General features: G+C 41.5%; 2 protein-coding genes across 3 annotated transcripts; both read right to left on the bottom strand.

The window, feature by feature from the left end:
• Positions 1–1185: 1185 nt before the first annotated feature.
• On the bottom strand, positions 1186–14675 carry LOC117185999 (condensin complex subunit 2-like). Of its 2 annotated transcripts, XM_033386030.1 has the most exons (5): positions 14573–14675; positions 14188–14519; positions 13968–14120; positions 1793–3073; positions 1186–1733 (listed from the first exon to the last, which is right to left on the bottom strand). In XM_033386030.1, exons 2-5 carry the CDS (start codon positions 14401–14403, stop codon positions 1380–1382), a joined length of 2004 nt encoding a protein of 667 aa, XP_033241921.1. In that variant the 5' UTR covers positions 14404–14519; positions 14573–14675; the 3' UTR covers positions 1186–1379. The 2 variants fall into 2 exon arrangements, with proteins under 2 accessions (XP_033241921.1, XP_033241920.1); XM_033386029.1 differs by lacking the exons at positions 13968–14120; positions 14188–14519; positions 14573–14675 and adding exons at positions 3294–3625; positions 3679–3780 and having other exon boundaries at positions 1793–3226.
• On the bottom strand, positions 6573–9189 carry LOC117186000 (condensin complex subunit 2-like). Its single transcript, XM_033386031.1, has 4 exons — positions 9088–9189; positions 8703–9034; positions 7202–8635; positions 6573–7142 (listed from the first exon to the last, which is right to left on the bottom strand). The coding sequence occupies exons 2-4, from the start codon at positions 8916–8918 to the stop codon at positions 6789–6791; spliced, it is 2004 nt and encodes a 667-aa protein (XP_033241922.1). The 5' UTR covers positions 8919–9034; positions 9088–9189; the 3' UTR covers positions 6573–6788.
• Positions 14676–15180: the final 505 nt, after the last annotated feature.

A 15180-nucleotide genomic window follows, 5' to 3' on the forward strand; every position in this document is an offset into this window, starting at 1 on the left:
ACGAGGTCGTCAAAGTCCATCGATTTCTTAGTAGATCTGGGAAAGACCTCGGATTTCCCAGGAACCAGCATCTACATAAACCAACGATAACTACAACCAAATAAACCAAATAAACCGCCGTCCGAAGATATACTAGAGTGAAACCCGAAGTTAGGTGGATGCATACTTGAGCGGAAGTACATTTTGGAGTAAGACGAGAAGAATGGTTTTCTTGCGAATTCGAAAAAACTAATATGCCGCACTCGTCACCCTTCTCGCTTATGAATTAAGCGCGCGGCTAAGGCTTTCGCATATAGTTCTTCGCAGTGTGTGGAGTGGTTCTCAAACTGTGAAAATAAAACATTATTCTGCGGCGATCCACACTGCCGTTTAATAGTCGTCATGAGATTTTCCATTTATTAAAGATTAGGCTACGCACTAACTATTTTTGTATTGTATAGATTTAAAAAGAAAAAAAAAAAAAAACCAATAATGTATATAATTACCCATAATTAGAAATTAGCGCAAATGAAAACCACATTTTTTTAAGATCAGCCGTTGAGTCCGTGTTTCATCCGAATTAGAAGTGAAGACCTGTATATTCATAATTTTTCTCCCTTCCTCAGAATATGTTCCTACGTCGCCCCTTGAGCTCAACGGACACGCCGGATAATTCGTATAAAGTATGAGTGAGTTACGAACTTCCTTAAGCGGAATTCTCGAGTATTTTCGAAATATAAATGTCTTATAAATCTTCTATTCCGGTATATAAAACAACCATATCCGTGCCATAATTTAAAGCGGATCGGCTACTAATTTTTCTTTCACGTTTGCCTTCTAGTTATATAATTATCATATTTTTCTCTTCTTTCCAATTTAATTTCTTTTACGCCATATTCTCTACACATAAGTCCTATATACATATACACATATAACTAGGTATAACTACATCTTTTAGAGTGAAAAATCTGAACTAGATCGTATAATTATTATAGCCAAAATCAAGAAACCAATTTCATTCTCTCTCGCTCTGTCTCTCTCTAACAAACAGGTTTCATGGCTGGCTTTGCCTATTGCAAAATGTGATTTCAAGGATCTCAGAGACTATAACAGCTAGAGCAACCAAATTTGGTATCCACACTTCTGTTAGATCTAAAGTTCAAAAATGTTCAAAAAGCTACATGTGCTCTCAAAAATATTAATTTATTGTTTATATGCTGCAAATCTTAGGACTTGAGAGATAGAATTAAAAATTCATCCGAGAACACATTGGAGAAGAGCCCTGATTCGTTTCGTTTAGTTTTTTGTATGTGTTGTTGCATGAAAATGTATTTAAAATTGTGTGAAGATTGATTACTTCTAGCATTGTATCAGAATTCAGTTTTTTTAAAAGCTCGTCATTAAACTTCGTCATCCAGAACTTGCCGGATTTGAAAATCCTCTAGATTCTCTTGTGGAATGAGTCGCAGTTTCATATCGTTGGCCAAATGGAGAACCGCATTGAGGGCCACCGATGGGCACAGAGAATCTTTCCTTTCGTCACTCAACACATCAGGCAACGATCGGTAAACCTCCTGGAAGCTGGCGGTACCCTTGGCGTAGCTTTCTTCCTTTGACAGTGGGAGGGAGGGTATCGATGCCTCATTGACAGAACTGAGGAATTGTTTCTGGATCAAATAATGGCAGCTGTTCTTGAGATTCTTCATGTCGATCCCCTTGGCACGCTTCGCAAATGGCCCAATCACTTTGCTGACCTGAAAAATAAGTGATATTTTATATACCCTTAGGAATGGTATATCCCTCAAAGACCCACCTGCCTTGGTGCACCCTTAAATTCGGTGGATATCTCCATGATTGTATCCTCACCCTCATGCATGCTTTGGCTTTGATTGGGCATATCCCCACATGAATCCTTATTCATCATGTCCATGGGATCTTCAATGTCCGCTGCCGACATTCGGTTCATGACAGAATCATCTGTGGTGAAATTTTCATTGTCAAAGAGCTCTCTATCGGCATCACCGTGGTGTAAGCCCCTATCCATATCCACATCATTGCCCAGACTCTCAACCAGATCGGCTTTACCAAATCGCTGGCTAACTTGGTAATCCGCTTCATTGTTGGATTTCGTGGGCATCAGCTTTCGGGCATCGCATTTCTTTTGATAGTTGACCTTTTGCTGCTTTTTGTTGGCATCAAGAGGCTGGAAGAGGTCCTCTTTGCATTTTCCATAGTGCAACTCCTTCATGCGTGGCTTGGCGGCAGCGGTTTTGGTTTTCTTTGGGTTGCCAACAGTCACAGCATCCTTTGGGCCAGTCGTCTGGTCCAGAGTGGTGCGCGGACGAGTGATCCTGAATTTCCAATGCGCAGGAGCCGCACAAAGCTGTGAGATCTGATCCATGGGTCTGTATGAATTATCCAGCCTAGTGACACCATCCACTGGCCTCAGATCGTCAATGAATTCGGCGGTTTTCTTTAAACGGCGGCAATTGGTGATGACCGTCTGCTCTTCGGCGGTGAGCTCCTGCAAATCATTCGATTGTATATCTAAGATAATGGGAGGACCGGCTTCTATATCCGGCATGGGCTCACACTCGGCATTCATGTCAAAGGCCACGGATAGCTCTGTGCGATTCCCACCAATATCGTGCGCATTATCCAGCCCCTCAGCATCGTCATCATATGAAGGGACCGCCTCTGAAATAGATCCCGACTGTGGCTTGGGATTGGGGGTATTGGGATTGGTTATCACATAACCCGTGTGGAGTGGCCGCAGATTTAGATCATCCGTACGGTTGTACAGTTTGTGCAGCCATTCCGCATTGCACAACTCTTCATCGGGCCACTCCTTGGCGCCAGCACTCAGCGTTTCGCTATCCATGAGCTCATCCGTCCCCTCGGTGTCATCAAAGAATTTGTAAGTCGGGCGTAGCCGCATCTCAAAGTCCACGCTGGGCAGAATGTTGTGCATCATTTGATCGGAGGCATCGAGGGAGCCCACCGTCGAATTGAGCTTTGCAAATATAGAGTCCTGCATGGGTACCATATCCAAACGCGCATTCAACTTTTCCTTGTTCTTTGCCAACGTTGATAAATTCCTTTCTTCGCCATCACCTGGAGGTCCCTCAGGTAAGCCCGTCAAGGTGCGAGCATTCAAACCCGCCGATATACGACATGCATCGATGTAGATGGAGTCTACACGCAGGCCGTAGACCTTGCACAAGACCTGCAGCAAAGAGCCAGCCATCTGTGAAAGTAGAAAAGTAGGTTTAGAGCTCTCCATATTTGTCGGAGGGTTAAAGAGTAAAACGCACCCTGAAGCTGCTTAGCTTTTTGTGAGGGCTATCCATTAGATTGGCCAGTGTATCAATCAACGATATATCCCAGGCATTGGCTATGCTCAGCTTATTGCAGTTGTACAGATCCAAGGAAGAGCGTACCGTCTCGTTCTCCTCAATGGACTCGAGAGTTGAACTCTTGCGCTTGTTTGCAGATCGACGCACTGGACTCTCCGAGGGTGGCGTCGTCATTACAATGCTGGGGTGTGCGTAACAAACAAATTTTCACCGGATTTTTACTAATTTCGTTTGATTGGGCTGCGTTGGTAATCTGCGAAATCTGGATAACCACACTCACACGCGCAGGGCTGAAAGCGCAATATAAATAAACGAAAATTATAGTTTACAAATGCCACAATACCGGTTTGCACGCTAGGATGTTCAGGTTCAATGATTTTAACAAATATATGAATATCAAAATTATTTGTACTGTCAAAAAATTGTCAAAATGGCAACGATAGTTTCGATAGCTGTGCAAGGTGTTGATATTTTTATTACTTTTTTATATCCCTGGTTGCGTGATTAGCGGCAAAAAAGCTAAAATATGGAGAAGAAGAAGAGATAAAACGTATTTGCGATGTGGTTGATAGGGAAAATAAGAAAATATGAAAAGTGTCCAAGGAAAACAGGCATAGAGAACAAGTCAGCAAAAATGAACTTGTAACCCAAATAGAACGAATGAGCAAAAAAGAACAGTTTCGAAGGAACTGGTTTAGTTTAACTCTTTTTTTCACTCACTCATGAGCAACACAACACAATTTCTAATAGATTTCGGTCTTTTTAATGAATTGCAGTATTTTTCATGGTGGGTTTTTTTAATACAAAAAAATTTTACCAAAGACTATACAATACCAAAATGTTGCATGAGCGACCAAAAAGCTGTTCTATGTTCTACCGCCGGGCAGGACGGAAGCGTCAGAGTGGTCGACCTAAGGACGAGCAGCGGAGACACGTTCAGGAGGCCAATTCACAAGTTGGCGCTTCTGCCACTGGTTTGAAGCCTTCCAGGCCTTCAACGGGGCCAGTGTAGCGCCATTTGGCGTATAATAATTGTTATTAGGATCGAATTTTATGAAGTCTATTGTAAGTTAGGCTAGGGCAAAGCGGGAGCGCAATAAAAGTTCGCTCTCTCGCTCTTGGCGAATTCGCCCCGCTTTGCCACCGTAGTTAAGATAGGCGAAGAAGAAATTGTTTTGAATATATGAAAAAAGTCGAGAAAAATCTCTTGAAACGAACGCACGCACTCCTTTTTTTTCGTCGTCGTAAAATACAATAATTTGCAGTCACCCAAGTTTTACGGTCTCTTTTATTTAGAAAAACTATTCTAAATTTTCATAATTATCAAGTATTACACAAACGTCTCCGCTGTAGTGGAGAAAAGGTACATGTGCTCTCAAAAATATTAATTTATTGTTTATATGTTGCAAATCTGTAGTGACCAGTTGTGACTCTAAAACTCCAGAGAACAGCTTGGGAGGTACGGCCCTCGCGTTTAACATTAACTCTGCTCTTTACAAAAACAAGATAAGAGATCAATTACAAGAGAGCAGTAGTTAAAGCTTCCATTGAAGAGCTTAATGTCTAATTTAGAGAAGCAGCGTGGATCTGTGGGAGTTATGTTTTAAAGCTTTACTAGAAATCATACGATTACTCCGTTAGTCGTGGAAGCGATGTGTAAGCTTTGCTTAGCATCGTACGATTACTCCGTTATCTAGGGAAGCAAGGTGTAAGCTTTGTCTAAAATCGTACGATTACCCCGTTGGTTGTGGAAGGTAAAGTTCCGATCGTAAGGGCTAATGCAAGTAATAGAACTTCTGGCTATATCATTGCTATAGTGAAGCTGTGCGAATTCGGATGTGTCTTTTTATACAAATATATATATCCAAGTGAATTTGAAAACGTTGTGCAATCAAACACGTGCCAAGTAAATTGAAGTTCTGGTGGACTACATTATTCATTTTGGATTAAGAAAAATAAAAGGTATTTGGACCTTACAATAGTGACACAGCTTTAACAGTCTCGTATCATAGGGCTGGAAATCTTACTACGTTCGACACTGGGAAAGAAAAACCAATTGACCCCCCTCCAAGAACGAGGTCGTCAAAGTCCATCGATTTCTTAGTAGATCTGGGAAAGACCTCGGATTTCCCAGGAACCAGCATCTACATAAACCAACGATAACTACAACCAAATAAACCAAATAAACCGCCGTCCGAAGATATACTAGAGTGAAACCCGAAGTTAGGTGGATGCATACTTGAGCGGAAGTACATTTTGGAGTAAGACGAGAAGAATGGTTTTCTTGCGAATTCGAAAAAACTAATATGCCGCACTCGTCACCCTTCTCGCTTATGAATTAAGCGCGCGGCTAAGGCTTTCGCATATAGTTCTTCGCAGTGTGTGGAGTGGTTCTCAAACTGTGAAAATAAAACATTATTCTGCGGCGATCCACACTGCCGTTTAATAGTCGTCATGAGATTTTCCATTTATTAAAGATTAGGCTACGCACTAACTATTTTTGTATTGTATAGATTTAAAAAGAAAAAAAAAAAAAAAACCAATAATGTATATAATTACCCATAATTAGAAATTAGCGCAAATGAAAACCACATTTTTTTAAGATCAGCCGTTGAGTCCGTGTTTCATCCGAATTAGAAGTGAAGACCTGTATATTCATAATTTTTCTCCCTTCCTCAGAATATGTTCCTACGTCGCCCCTTGAGCTCAACGGACACGCCGGATAATTCGTATAAAGTATGAGTGAGTTACGAACTTCCTTAAGCGGAATTCTCGAGTATTTTCGAAATATAAATGTCTTATAAATCTTCTATTCCGGTATATAAAACAACCATATCCGTGCCATAATTTAAAGCGGATCGGCTACTAATTTTTCTTTCACGTTTGCCTTCTAGTTATATAATTATCATATTTTTCTCTTCTTTCCAATTTAATTTCTTTTACGCCATATTCTCTACACATAAGTCCTATATACATATACACATATAACTAGGTATAACTACATCTTTTAGAGTGAAAAATCTGAACTAGATCGTATAATTATTATAGCCAAAATCAAGAAACCAATTTCATTCTCTCTCGCTCTGTCTCTCTCTAACAAACAGGTTTCATGGCTGGCTTTGCCTATTGCAAAATGTGATTTCAAGGATCTCAGAGACTATAACAGCTAGAGCAACCAAATTTGGTATCCACACTTCTGTTAGATCTAAAGTTCAAAAATGTTCAAAAAGCTACATGTGCTCTCAAAAATATTAATTTATTGTTTATATGTTGCAAATCTTAGGACTTGAGAGATAGAATTAAAAATTCATCCGAGAACACATTGGAGAAGAGCCCTGATTCGTTTCGTTTAGTTTTTTGTATGTGTTGTTGCATGAAAATGTATTTAAAATTGTGTGAAGATTGATTACTTCTAGCATTGTATCAGAATTCAGTTTTTTTAAAAGCTCGTCATTAAACTTCGTCATCCAGAACTTGCCGGATTTGAAAATCCTCTAGATTCTCTTGTGGAATGAGTCGCAGTTTCATATCGTTGGCCAAATGGAGAACCGCATTGAGGGCCACCGATGGGCACAGAGAATCTTTCCTTTCGTCACTCAACACATCAGGCAACGATCGGTAAACCTCCTGGAAGCTGGCGGTACCCTTGGCGTAGCTTTCTTCCTTTGACAGTGGGAGGGAGGGTATCGATGCCTCATTGACAGAACTGAGGAATTGTTTCTGGATCAAATAATGGCAGCTGTTCTTGAGATTCTTCATGTCGATCCCCTTGGCACGCTTCGCAAATGGCCCAATCACTTTGCTGACCTGAAAAATAAGTGATATTTTATATACCCTTAGGAATGGTATATCCCTCAAAGACCCACCTGCCTTGGTGCACCCTTAAATTCGGTGGATATCTCCATGATTGTATCCTCACCCTCATGCATGCTTTGGCTTTGATTGGGCATATCCCCACATGAATCCTTATTCATCATGTCCATGGGATCTTCAATGTCCGCTGCCGACATTCGGTTCATGACAGAATCATCTGTGGTGAAATTTTCATTGTCAAAGAGCTCTCTATCGGCATCACCGTGGTGTAAGCCCCTATCCATATCCACATCATTGCCCAGACTCTCAACCAGATCGGCTTTACCAAATCGCTGGCTAACTTGGTAATCCGCTTCATTGTTGGATTTCGTGGGCATCAGCTTTCGGGCATCGCATTTCTTTTGATAGTTGACCTTTTGCTGCTTTTTGTTGGCATCAAGAGGCTGGAAGAGGTCCTCTTTGCATTTTCCATAGTGCAACTCCTTCATGCGTGGCTTGGCGGCAGCGGTTTTGGTTTTCTTTGGGTTGCCAACAGTCACAGCATCCTTTGGGCCAGTCGTCTGGTCCAGAGTGGTGCGCGGACGAGTGATCCTGAATTTCCAATGCGCAGGAGCCGCACAAAGCTGTGAGATCTGATCCATGGGTCTGTATGAATTATCCAGCCTAGTGACACCATCCACTGGCCTCAGATCGTCAATGAATTCGGCGGTTTTCTTTAAACGGCGGCAATTGGTGATGACCGTCTGCTCTTCGGCGGTGAGCTCCTGCAAATCATTCGATTGTATATCTAAGATAATGGGAGGACCGGCTTCTATATCCGGCATGGGCTCACACTCGGCATTCATGTCAAAGGCCACGGATAGCTCTGTGCGATTCCCACCAATATCGTGCGCATTATCCAGCCCCTCAGCATCGTCATCATATGAAGGGACCGCCTCTGAAATAGATCCCGACTGTGGCTTGGGATTGGGGGTATTGGGATTGGTTATCACATAACCCGTGTGGAGTGGCCGCAGATTTAGATCATCCGTACGGTTGTACAGTTTGTGCAGCCATTCCGCATTGCACAACTCTTCATCGGGCCACTCCTTGGCGCCAGCACTCAGCGTTTCGCTATCCATGAGCTCATCCGTCCCCTCGGTGTCATCAAAGAATTTGTAAGTCGGGCGTAGCCGCATCTCAAAGTCCACGCTGGGCAGAATGTTGTGCATCATTTGATCGGAGGCATCGAGGGAGCCCACCGTCGAATTGAGCTTTGCAAATATAGAGTCCTGCATGGGTACCATATCCAAACGCGCATTCAACTTTTCCTTGTTCTTTGCCAACGTTGATAAATTCCTTTCTTCGCCATCACCTGGAGGTCCCTCAGGTAAGCCCGTCAAGGTGCGAGCATTCAAACCCGCCGATATACGACATGCATCGATGTAGATGGAGTCTACACGCAGGCCGTAGACCTTGCACAAGACCTGCAGCAAAGAGCCAGCCATCTGTGAAAGTAGAAAAGTAGGTTTAGAGCTCTCCATATTTGTCGGAGGGTTAAAGAGTAAAACGCACCCTGAAGCTGCTTAGCTTTTTGTGAGGGCTATCCATTAGATTGGCCAGTGTATCAATCAACGATATATCCCAGGCATTGGCTATGCTCAGCTTATTGCAGTTGTACAGATCCAAGGAAGAGCGTACCGTCTCGTTCTCCTCAATGGACTCGAGAGTTGAACTCTTGCGCTTGTTTGCAGATCGACGCACTGGACTCTCCGAGGGTGGCGTCGTCATTACAATGCTGGGGTGTGCGTAACAAACAAATTTTCACCGGATTTTTACTAATTTCGTTTGATTGGGCTGCGTTGGTAATCTGCGAAATCTGGATAACCACACTCACACGCGCAGGGCTGAAAGCGCAATATAAATAAACGAAAATTATAGTTTACAAATGCCACAATACCGGTTTGCACGCTAGGATGTTCAGGTTCAATGATTTTAACAAATATATGAATATCAAAATTATTTGTACTGTCAAAAAATTGTCAAAATGGCAACGATAGTTTCGATAGCTGTGCAAGGTGTTGATATTTTTATTACTTTTTTATATCCCTGGTTGCGTGATTAGCGGCAAAAAAGCTAAAATATGGAGAAGAAGAAGAGATAAAACGTATTTGCGATGTGGTTGATAGGGAAAATAAGAAAATATGAAAAGTGTCCAAGGAAAACAGGCATAGAGAACAAGTCAGCAAAAATGAACTTGTAACCCAAATAGAACGAATGAGCAAAAAAGAACAGTTTCGAAGGAACTGGTTTAGTTTAACTCTTTTTTTCACTCACTCATGAGCAACACAACACAATTTCTAATAGATTTCGGTCTTTTTAATGAATTGCAGTATTTTTCATGGTGGGTTTTTTTAATACAAAAAAATTTTACCAAAGACTATACAATACCAAAATGTTGCATGAGCGACCAAAAAGCTGTTCTATGTTCTACCGCCGGGCAGGACGGAAGCGTCAGAGTGGTCGACCTAAGGACGAGCAGCGGAGACACGTTCAGGAGGCCAATTCACAAGTTGGCGCTTCTGCCACTGGTTTGAAGCCTTCCAGGCCTTCAACGGGGCCAGTGTAGCGCCATTTGGCGTATAATAATTGTTATTAGGATCGAATTTTATGAAGTCTATTGTAAGTTAGGCTAGGGCAAAGCGGGAGCGCAATAAAAGTTCGCTCTCTCGCTCTTGGCGAATTCGCCCCGCTTTGCCACCGTAGGTAAGATAGGCGAAGAAGAAATTGTTTTGAATATATGAAAAAAGTCGAGAAAAATCTCTTGAAACGAACGCACGCACTCCTTTTTTTTCGTCGTCGTAAAATACAATAATTTGCAGTCACCCAAGTTTTACGGTCTCTTTTATTTAGAAAAACTATTCTAAATTTTCATAATTATCAAGTATTACACAAACGTCTCCGCTGTAGTGGAGAAAAGGTACATGTGCTCTCAAAAATATTAATTTATTGTTTATATGTTGCAAATCTGTAGTGGCCAGTTGTGACTCTAAAACTCCAGAGAACAGCTTGGGAGGTACGGCCCTCGCGTTTAACATTAACTCTGCTCTTTACAAAAACAAGATAAAAGATCAATTACAAGAGAGCAGTAGTTAAAGCTTCCATTGAAGAGCTTAATGTCTAATTTAGAGAAGCAGCGTGGATCTGTGGGAGTTATGTTTTAAAGCTTTACTAGAAATCATACGATTACTCCGTTAGTCGTGGAAGCTATGTGTAAGCTTTGCTTAGCATCGTACGATTACTCCGTTATCTAGGGAAGCAAGGTGTAAGCTTTGTCTAAAATCGTACGATTACCCCGTTGGTTGTGGAAGGTAAAGTTCCGATCGTAAGGGCTAATGCAAGTAATAGAACTTCTGGCTAGATCATTGCTATAGTGAAGCTGTGCGAATTCGGATGTGTCTTTTTATACAAATATATATATCCAAGTGAATTTGAAAACGTTGTGCAATCAAACACGTGCCAAGTAAATTGAAGTTCTGGTGGACTACATTATTCATTTTGGATTAAGAAAAATAAAAGGTATTTGGACCTTACAATAGTGACACAGCTTTAACAGTCTCGTATCATAGGGCTGGAAATCTTACTACGTTCGACACTGGGAAAGAAAAACCAATTGACCCCCCTCCAAGAACGAGGTCGTCAAAGTCCATCGATTTCTTAGTAGATCTGGGAAAGACCTCGGATTTCCCAGGAACCAGCATCTACATAAACCAACGATAACTACAACCAAATAAACCAGAAAGAGCCGTCCGAAGATATACTAGAGTGAAACCCGAAGTTAGGTGGATGCATACTTGAGCGGAAGTACATTTTGGAGTAAGACGAGAAGAATGGTTTTCTTGCGAATTCGGAGAAACTAATATGCCGCACTCGTCACCCTTCTCGCTTATGAATTAATTCCCATTATAATGTTCCAAAGGAATTACTAGAGCACTTGGTAGGCACTTTTTTTCCAAACTTATCATTCAATAGAGGTCATAACACATTTAACGAATATTTTGTTAAAAGTCCACCAATCAAAGTACAACTTCCACAGATCTTTTCACTTCAAATACAGCTTTTCCTTCGCTATAAAAGTAAAATAAATCCATTGAAATGCGATGGTTACACAGCCTCGGGCTTCTCACCGAAAGAAGATTACATCGGAGAAGAAGGAACATCGGCAAACTAGCATAACCTCGACCAAAAATCGACCAATGGTCCAACTTTCGAAGATGTAAAAACTTATAGGAGTTAAAGCGCCGTACTGAGAAGACCGTGAAGTGCTATATGAAGCTTATATGACTCTATGACGAGACCATGAAGCTTTACGCTGCCAAGATTGATAGGTGCATCATAGCGAGGGCCAATAGGTTAGTTAAAATTTGATCCAAAATCAATCACCAAAGCATCAGAAAACCAGAGAAAATATAATTTCAACCGGAAAGTAAACGAAAATCAGAAACTTAACATACGAATCTGCAAGTATCGGCGGGCACCTCTAACATCATCTGTTATGTCAACAGCCTGTGGCCAGCCTGCTTCCAGTGGCCTGTTAGGCGCAACAGTATGCTGTTAACGCGGGTTCTGCTGTTAACTGAGGAAGTCGCTTTCTGGTTTTTCTGTTCGCCTGGTAATAAAATATCGAAAATTACCGTTTTGGCATCGTTTCGTCACGGAATTTCCTTTTTCGATGCCGTTGGTGCTTTTAATGTGGGTTTTAGCGGAAACGATTCTTAATTATACCCGATACTCAAAATGAGTATTGGGGTATATTAGATTTGTGGTAAAAGTGGATGTGTGTAACGTCCAGAAGGAATCGTTTCCGACCCCATAAAGTATATATATTCTTGATCAGCATCAATAGCCGAGTCGATTGAGCCCTGTCTTTCTGTCCGTCCGTCCGTCTGTCAGTCTGTCAGGGGACGGACACCCTTCAGCGCCTAGTGCTCAAAGACTATAAGAGCTAGAGCAACGATGTTTTGGATCCAGACTTCTGGTATATGTCACTGCTACAAAAATATTTCAAAACTTCGCCCCGCCCACTTCCGCCCCCACAAAGGACGAAAATCTGTTGCATCCACAATATTGCACATTCGAGAAAACTAAAAACGCAGAATCATAGATAATGACCATATCTATCAGATTGCTGAATCTGGATCAGATCGGATCATTTTTGTAGCCAAAAGCAAGAAATCAATTTGCAGTGGCCACGCAGCGCCCGACGTCACGCTCAGACTGATTTTCTGTCTCTCTCGCACGCACTCTTTGTCGTGTGGTTCAATATTAGCGGCGTCTGCCGCAGGAGAGCCATACTGACTTAGTATCGGGTATAACTGTAGAGTTGCGGTGTACGCAGCAACTCACAACGTTCCCCCTCGTTTTTTTTTTAGAACATATTTGGACCACACATCTGAGGCCAGCACCGCCATTATTTTGTAATTCCATTTCTGCCGCTAGGGCTGCTAGGAAAGATAGTGCATTCCCATGCAATTTCACAAATATATTAACGAAATGCCTTTTATACTGAAAATCATATAGGGAGGAGTTTTTATGCCCTATACTCAAAATGAGTATAGGGGTATATTAGATTTGTGGTCAAAGTGGATGTGTATAATGTCAAGAAGGAAGCGTTTCCGACCCCATTAAATATATATATTCTTTATCAGCATCAATTGCCGACTTAGACGACCTCTAACCTAGAAACATGGACAGATAATTAAACCAAACAATATCCCTCTCCAAATTCTTCGACCTTAATAACACGCATTTTCATACCCGATACTCAAAATGAGTATAGGGGTATATGAGATCTGTGGTGAAAGTGGATGTGTGTAACGTCCAGAATGAAGCGTTTCCGACCCCATAAAGTATATATATATATATATTCTTGATCAGCATCAATAGCCGAGTCGATAGAGCCATGTCTGTCTATCCGACTGTCCGTCCGTCCGTCTGTCCGTCCCTATCAGCGCCTAGTGCTCAAAGGCTTATAGCCTAGAGAGCTAGAGCAACGATATTTTATATCCGGACTTCTTTGATATGTCACTGTTACAAGAATATTTCAAAACTTCACCCTGCCAACTTCCGACCCCACCAAAGGCGAAAATCTGTGGAATCCACAATTTCAAAGATACGAGAAAACAGAAAACGCATAACCGTAGAGGCAAACTACATCTTTTAGAGTGAAAAATCTGAACAAGATCGTATAATTATTATAGCCAAAATCAAGAAACCAATTTCATTCTCTCTCGCTCTGTCTCTCTCTAATAAACAGGTTTCATGGCTGGCTTTGCCTATTGCAAAATGTGATTTCAAGGATCTCAGAGACTATAACAGCTAGAGCAACCAAATTTGGTATCCACACTTCTGTTAGATCTAAAGTTCAAAAATGTTCAAAAAGGTACATGTGCTCTCAAAAATATTAATTTATTGTTTATATGTTGCAAATCTTAGGACTTGAGAGATAGAATTAAAAATTCATCCGAGAACACATTGGAGAAGAGCCCTGATTCGTTTCGTTTAGTTTTTTGTATGTGTTGTTGCATGAAAATGTATTTAAAATTGTGTGAAGATTGATTACTTCTAGCATTGTATCAGAATTCAGTTTTTTTAAAAGCTCGTCATTAAACTTCGTCATCCAGAACTTGCCGGATTTGAAAATCCTCTAGATTCTCTTGTGGAATGAGTCGCAGTTTCATATCGTTGGCCAAATGGAGAACCGCATTGAGGGCCACCGATGGGCACAGAGAATCTTTCCTTTCGTCAATGGGTTTCCTTGTTCTTTGCCAACGTTGATAAATTCCTTTCTTCGCCATCACCTGGAGGTCCCTCAGGTAAGCCCGTCAAGGTGCGAGCATTCAAACCCGCCGATATACGACATGCATCGATGTAGATGGAGTCTACACGCAGGCCGTAGACCTTGCACAAGACCTGCAGCAAAGAGCCAGCCATCTGTGAAAGTAGAAAAGTAGGTTAGGAGCTCTCCATATTTGTCGGAGGGTTAAAGAGTAAAACGCACCCTGAAGCTGCTTAGCTTTTTGTGAGGGCTATCCATTAGATTGGCCAGTGTATCAATCAACGATATATCCCAGGCATTGGCTATGCTCAGCTTATTGCAGTTGTACAGATCCAAGGAAGAGCGTACCGTCTCGTTCTCCTCAATGGACTCGAGAGTTGAACTCTTGCGCTTGTTTGCAGATCGACGCACTGGACTCTCCGAGCGTGGCGGCGTCATTACAATGCTGGGGTGTGCGTAACAAACAAATTTTCACCGGATTTTTACTAATTTCGTTTGATTGGGCTGCGTTGGTAATCTGCGAAATCTGGATAACCACACTTACACGCGCAGGGCTGAAAGCGCAATATAAATAAACGAAAATTATAGTTTACAAATGTCACAATACCGGTTTGCACGCTAGGATGTTCAGGTTCAATGATTTTAACAAATATATGAATATCAAAATTATTTGTACTGTCAAAAAATTGTCAAAATGGCAACGATAGTTTCGATAGCTGTGCAAGGTGTTGATATTTTTATTACTTTTTTATATCCCTGGTTGCGTGATTGGCGGCAAAAAAGCTAAAATATGGAGAAGAAGAAGAGATAAAACGTATTTGCGATGTGGTTGATAGGGAAAATAAGAAAATATGAAAAGTGTCCAAGGAAAACAGGCATAGAGAACAAGTCAGCAAAAATGAACTTGTAACCCAAATAGAACGAATGAGCAAAAAAGAACAGTTTCGAAGGAACTGGTTTAGTTTAACTCTTTTTTTTCACTCACTCATAAGCAACACAACACAATTTCTAATAGATTTCGGGCTTTTTAATGAATTGCAGTATTTTTCATGGTGGGTTTTTTTAATACAAAAAAATTTTACCAAAGACTATACAATACCAAAATGTTGCATGAGCGACCAAAAAGCTGTTCTATGTTCTACCGCCGGGCAGGACGGAAGCGTCAGAGTGGTCGAGCTAAGGACGAGCAGCGGAGACACGTTCAGGAAGCCAATT

This window comes from Drosophila miranda, chromosome XL (assembly GCF_003369915.1).
Source record: "Drosophila miranda strain MSH22 chromosome XL, D.miranda_PacBio2.1, whole genome shotgun sequence".
Lineage (NCBI taxonomy): Eukaryota > Metazoa > Arthropoda > Insecta > Diptera > Drosophilidae > Drosophila > Drosophila miranda.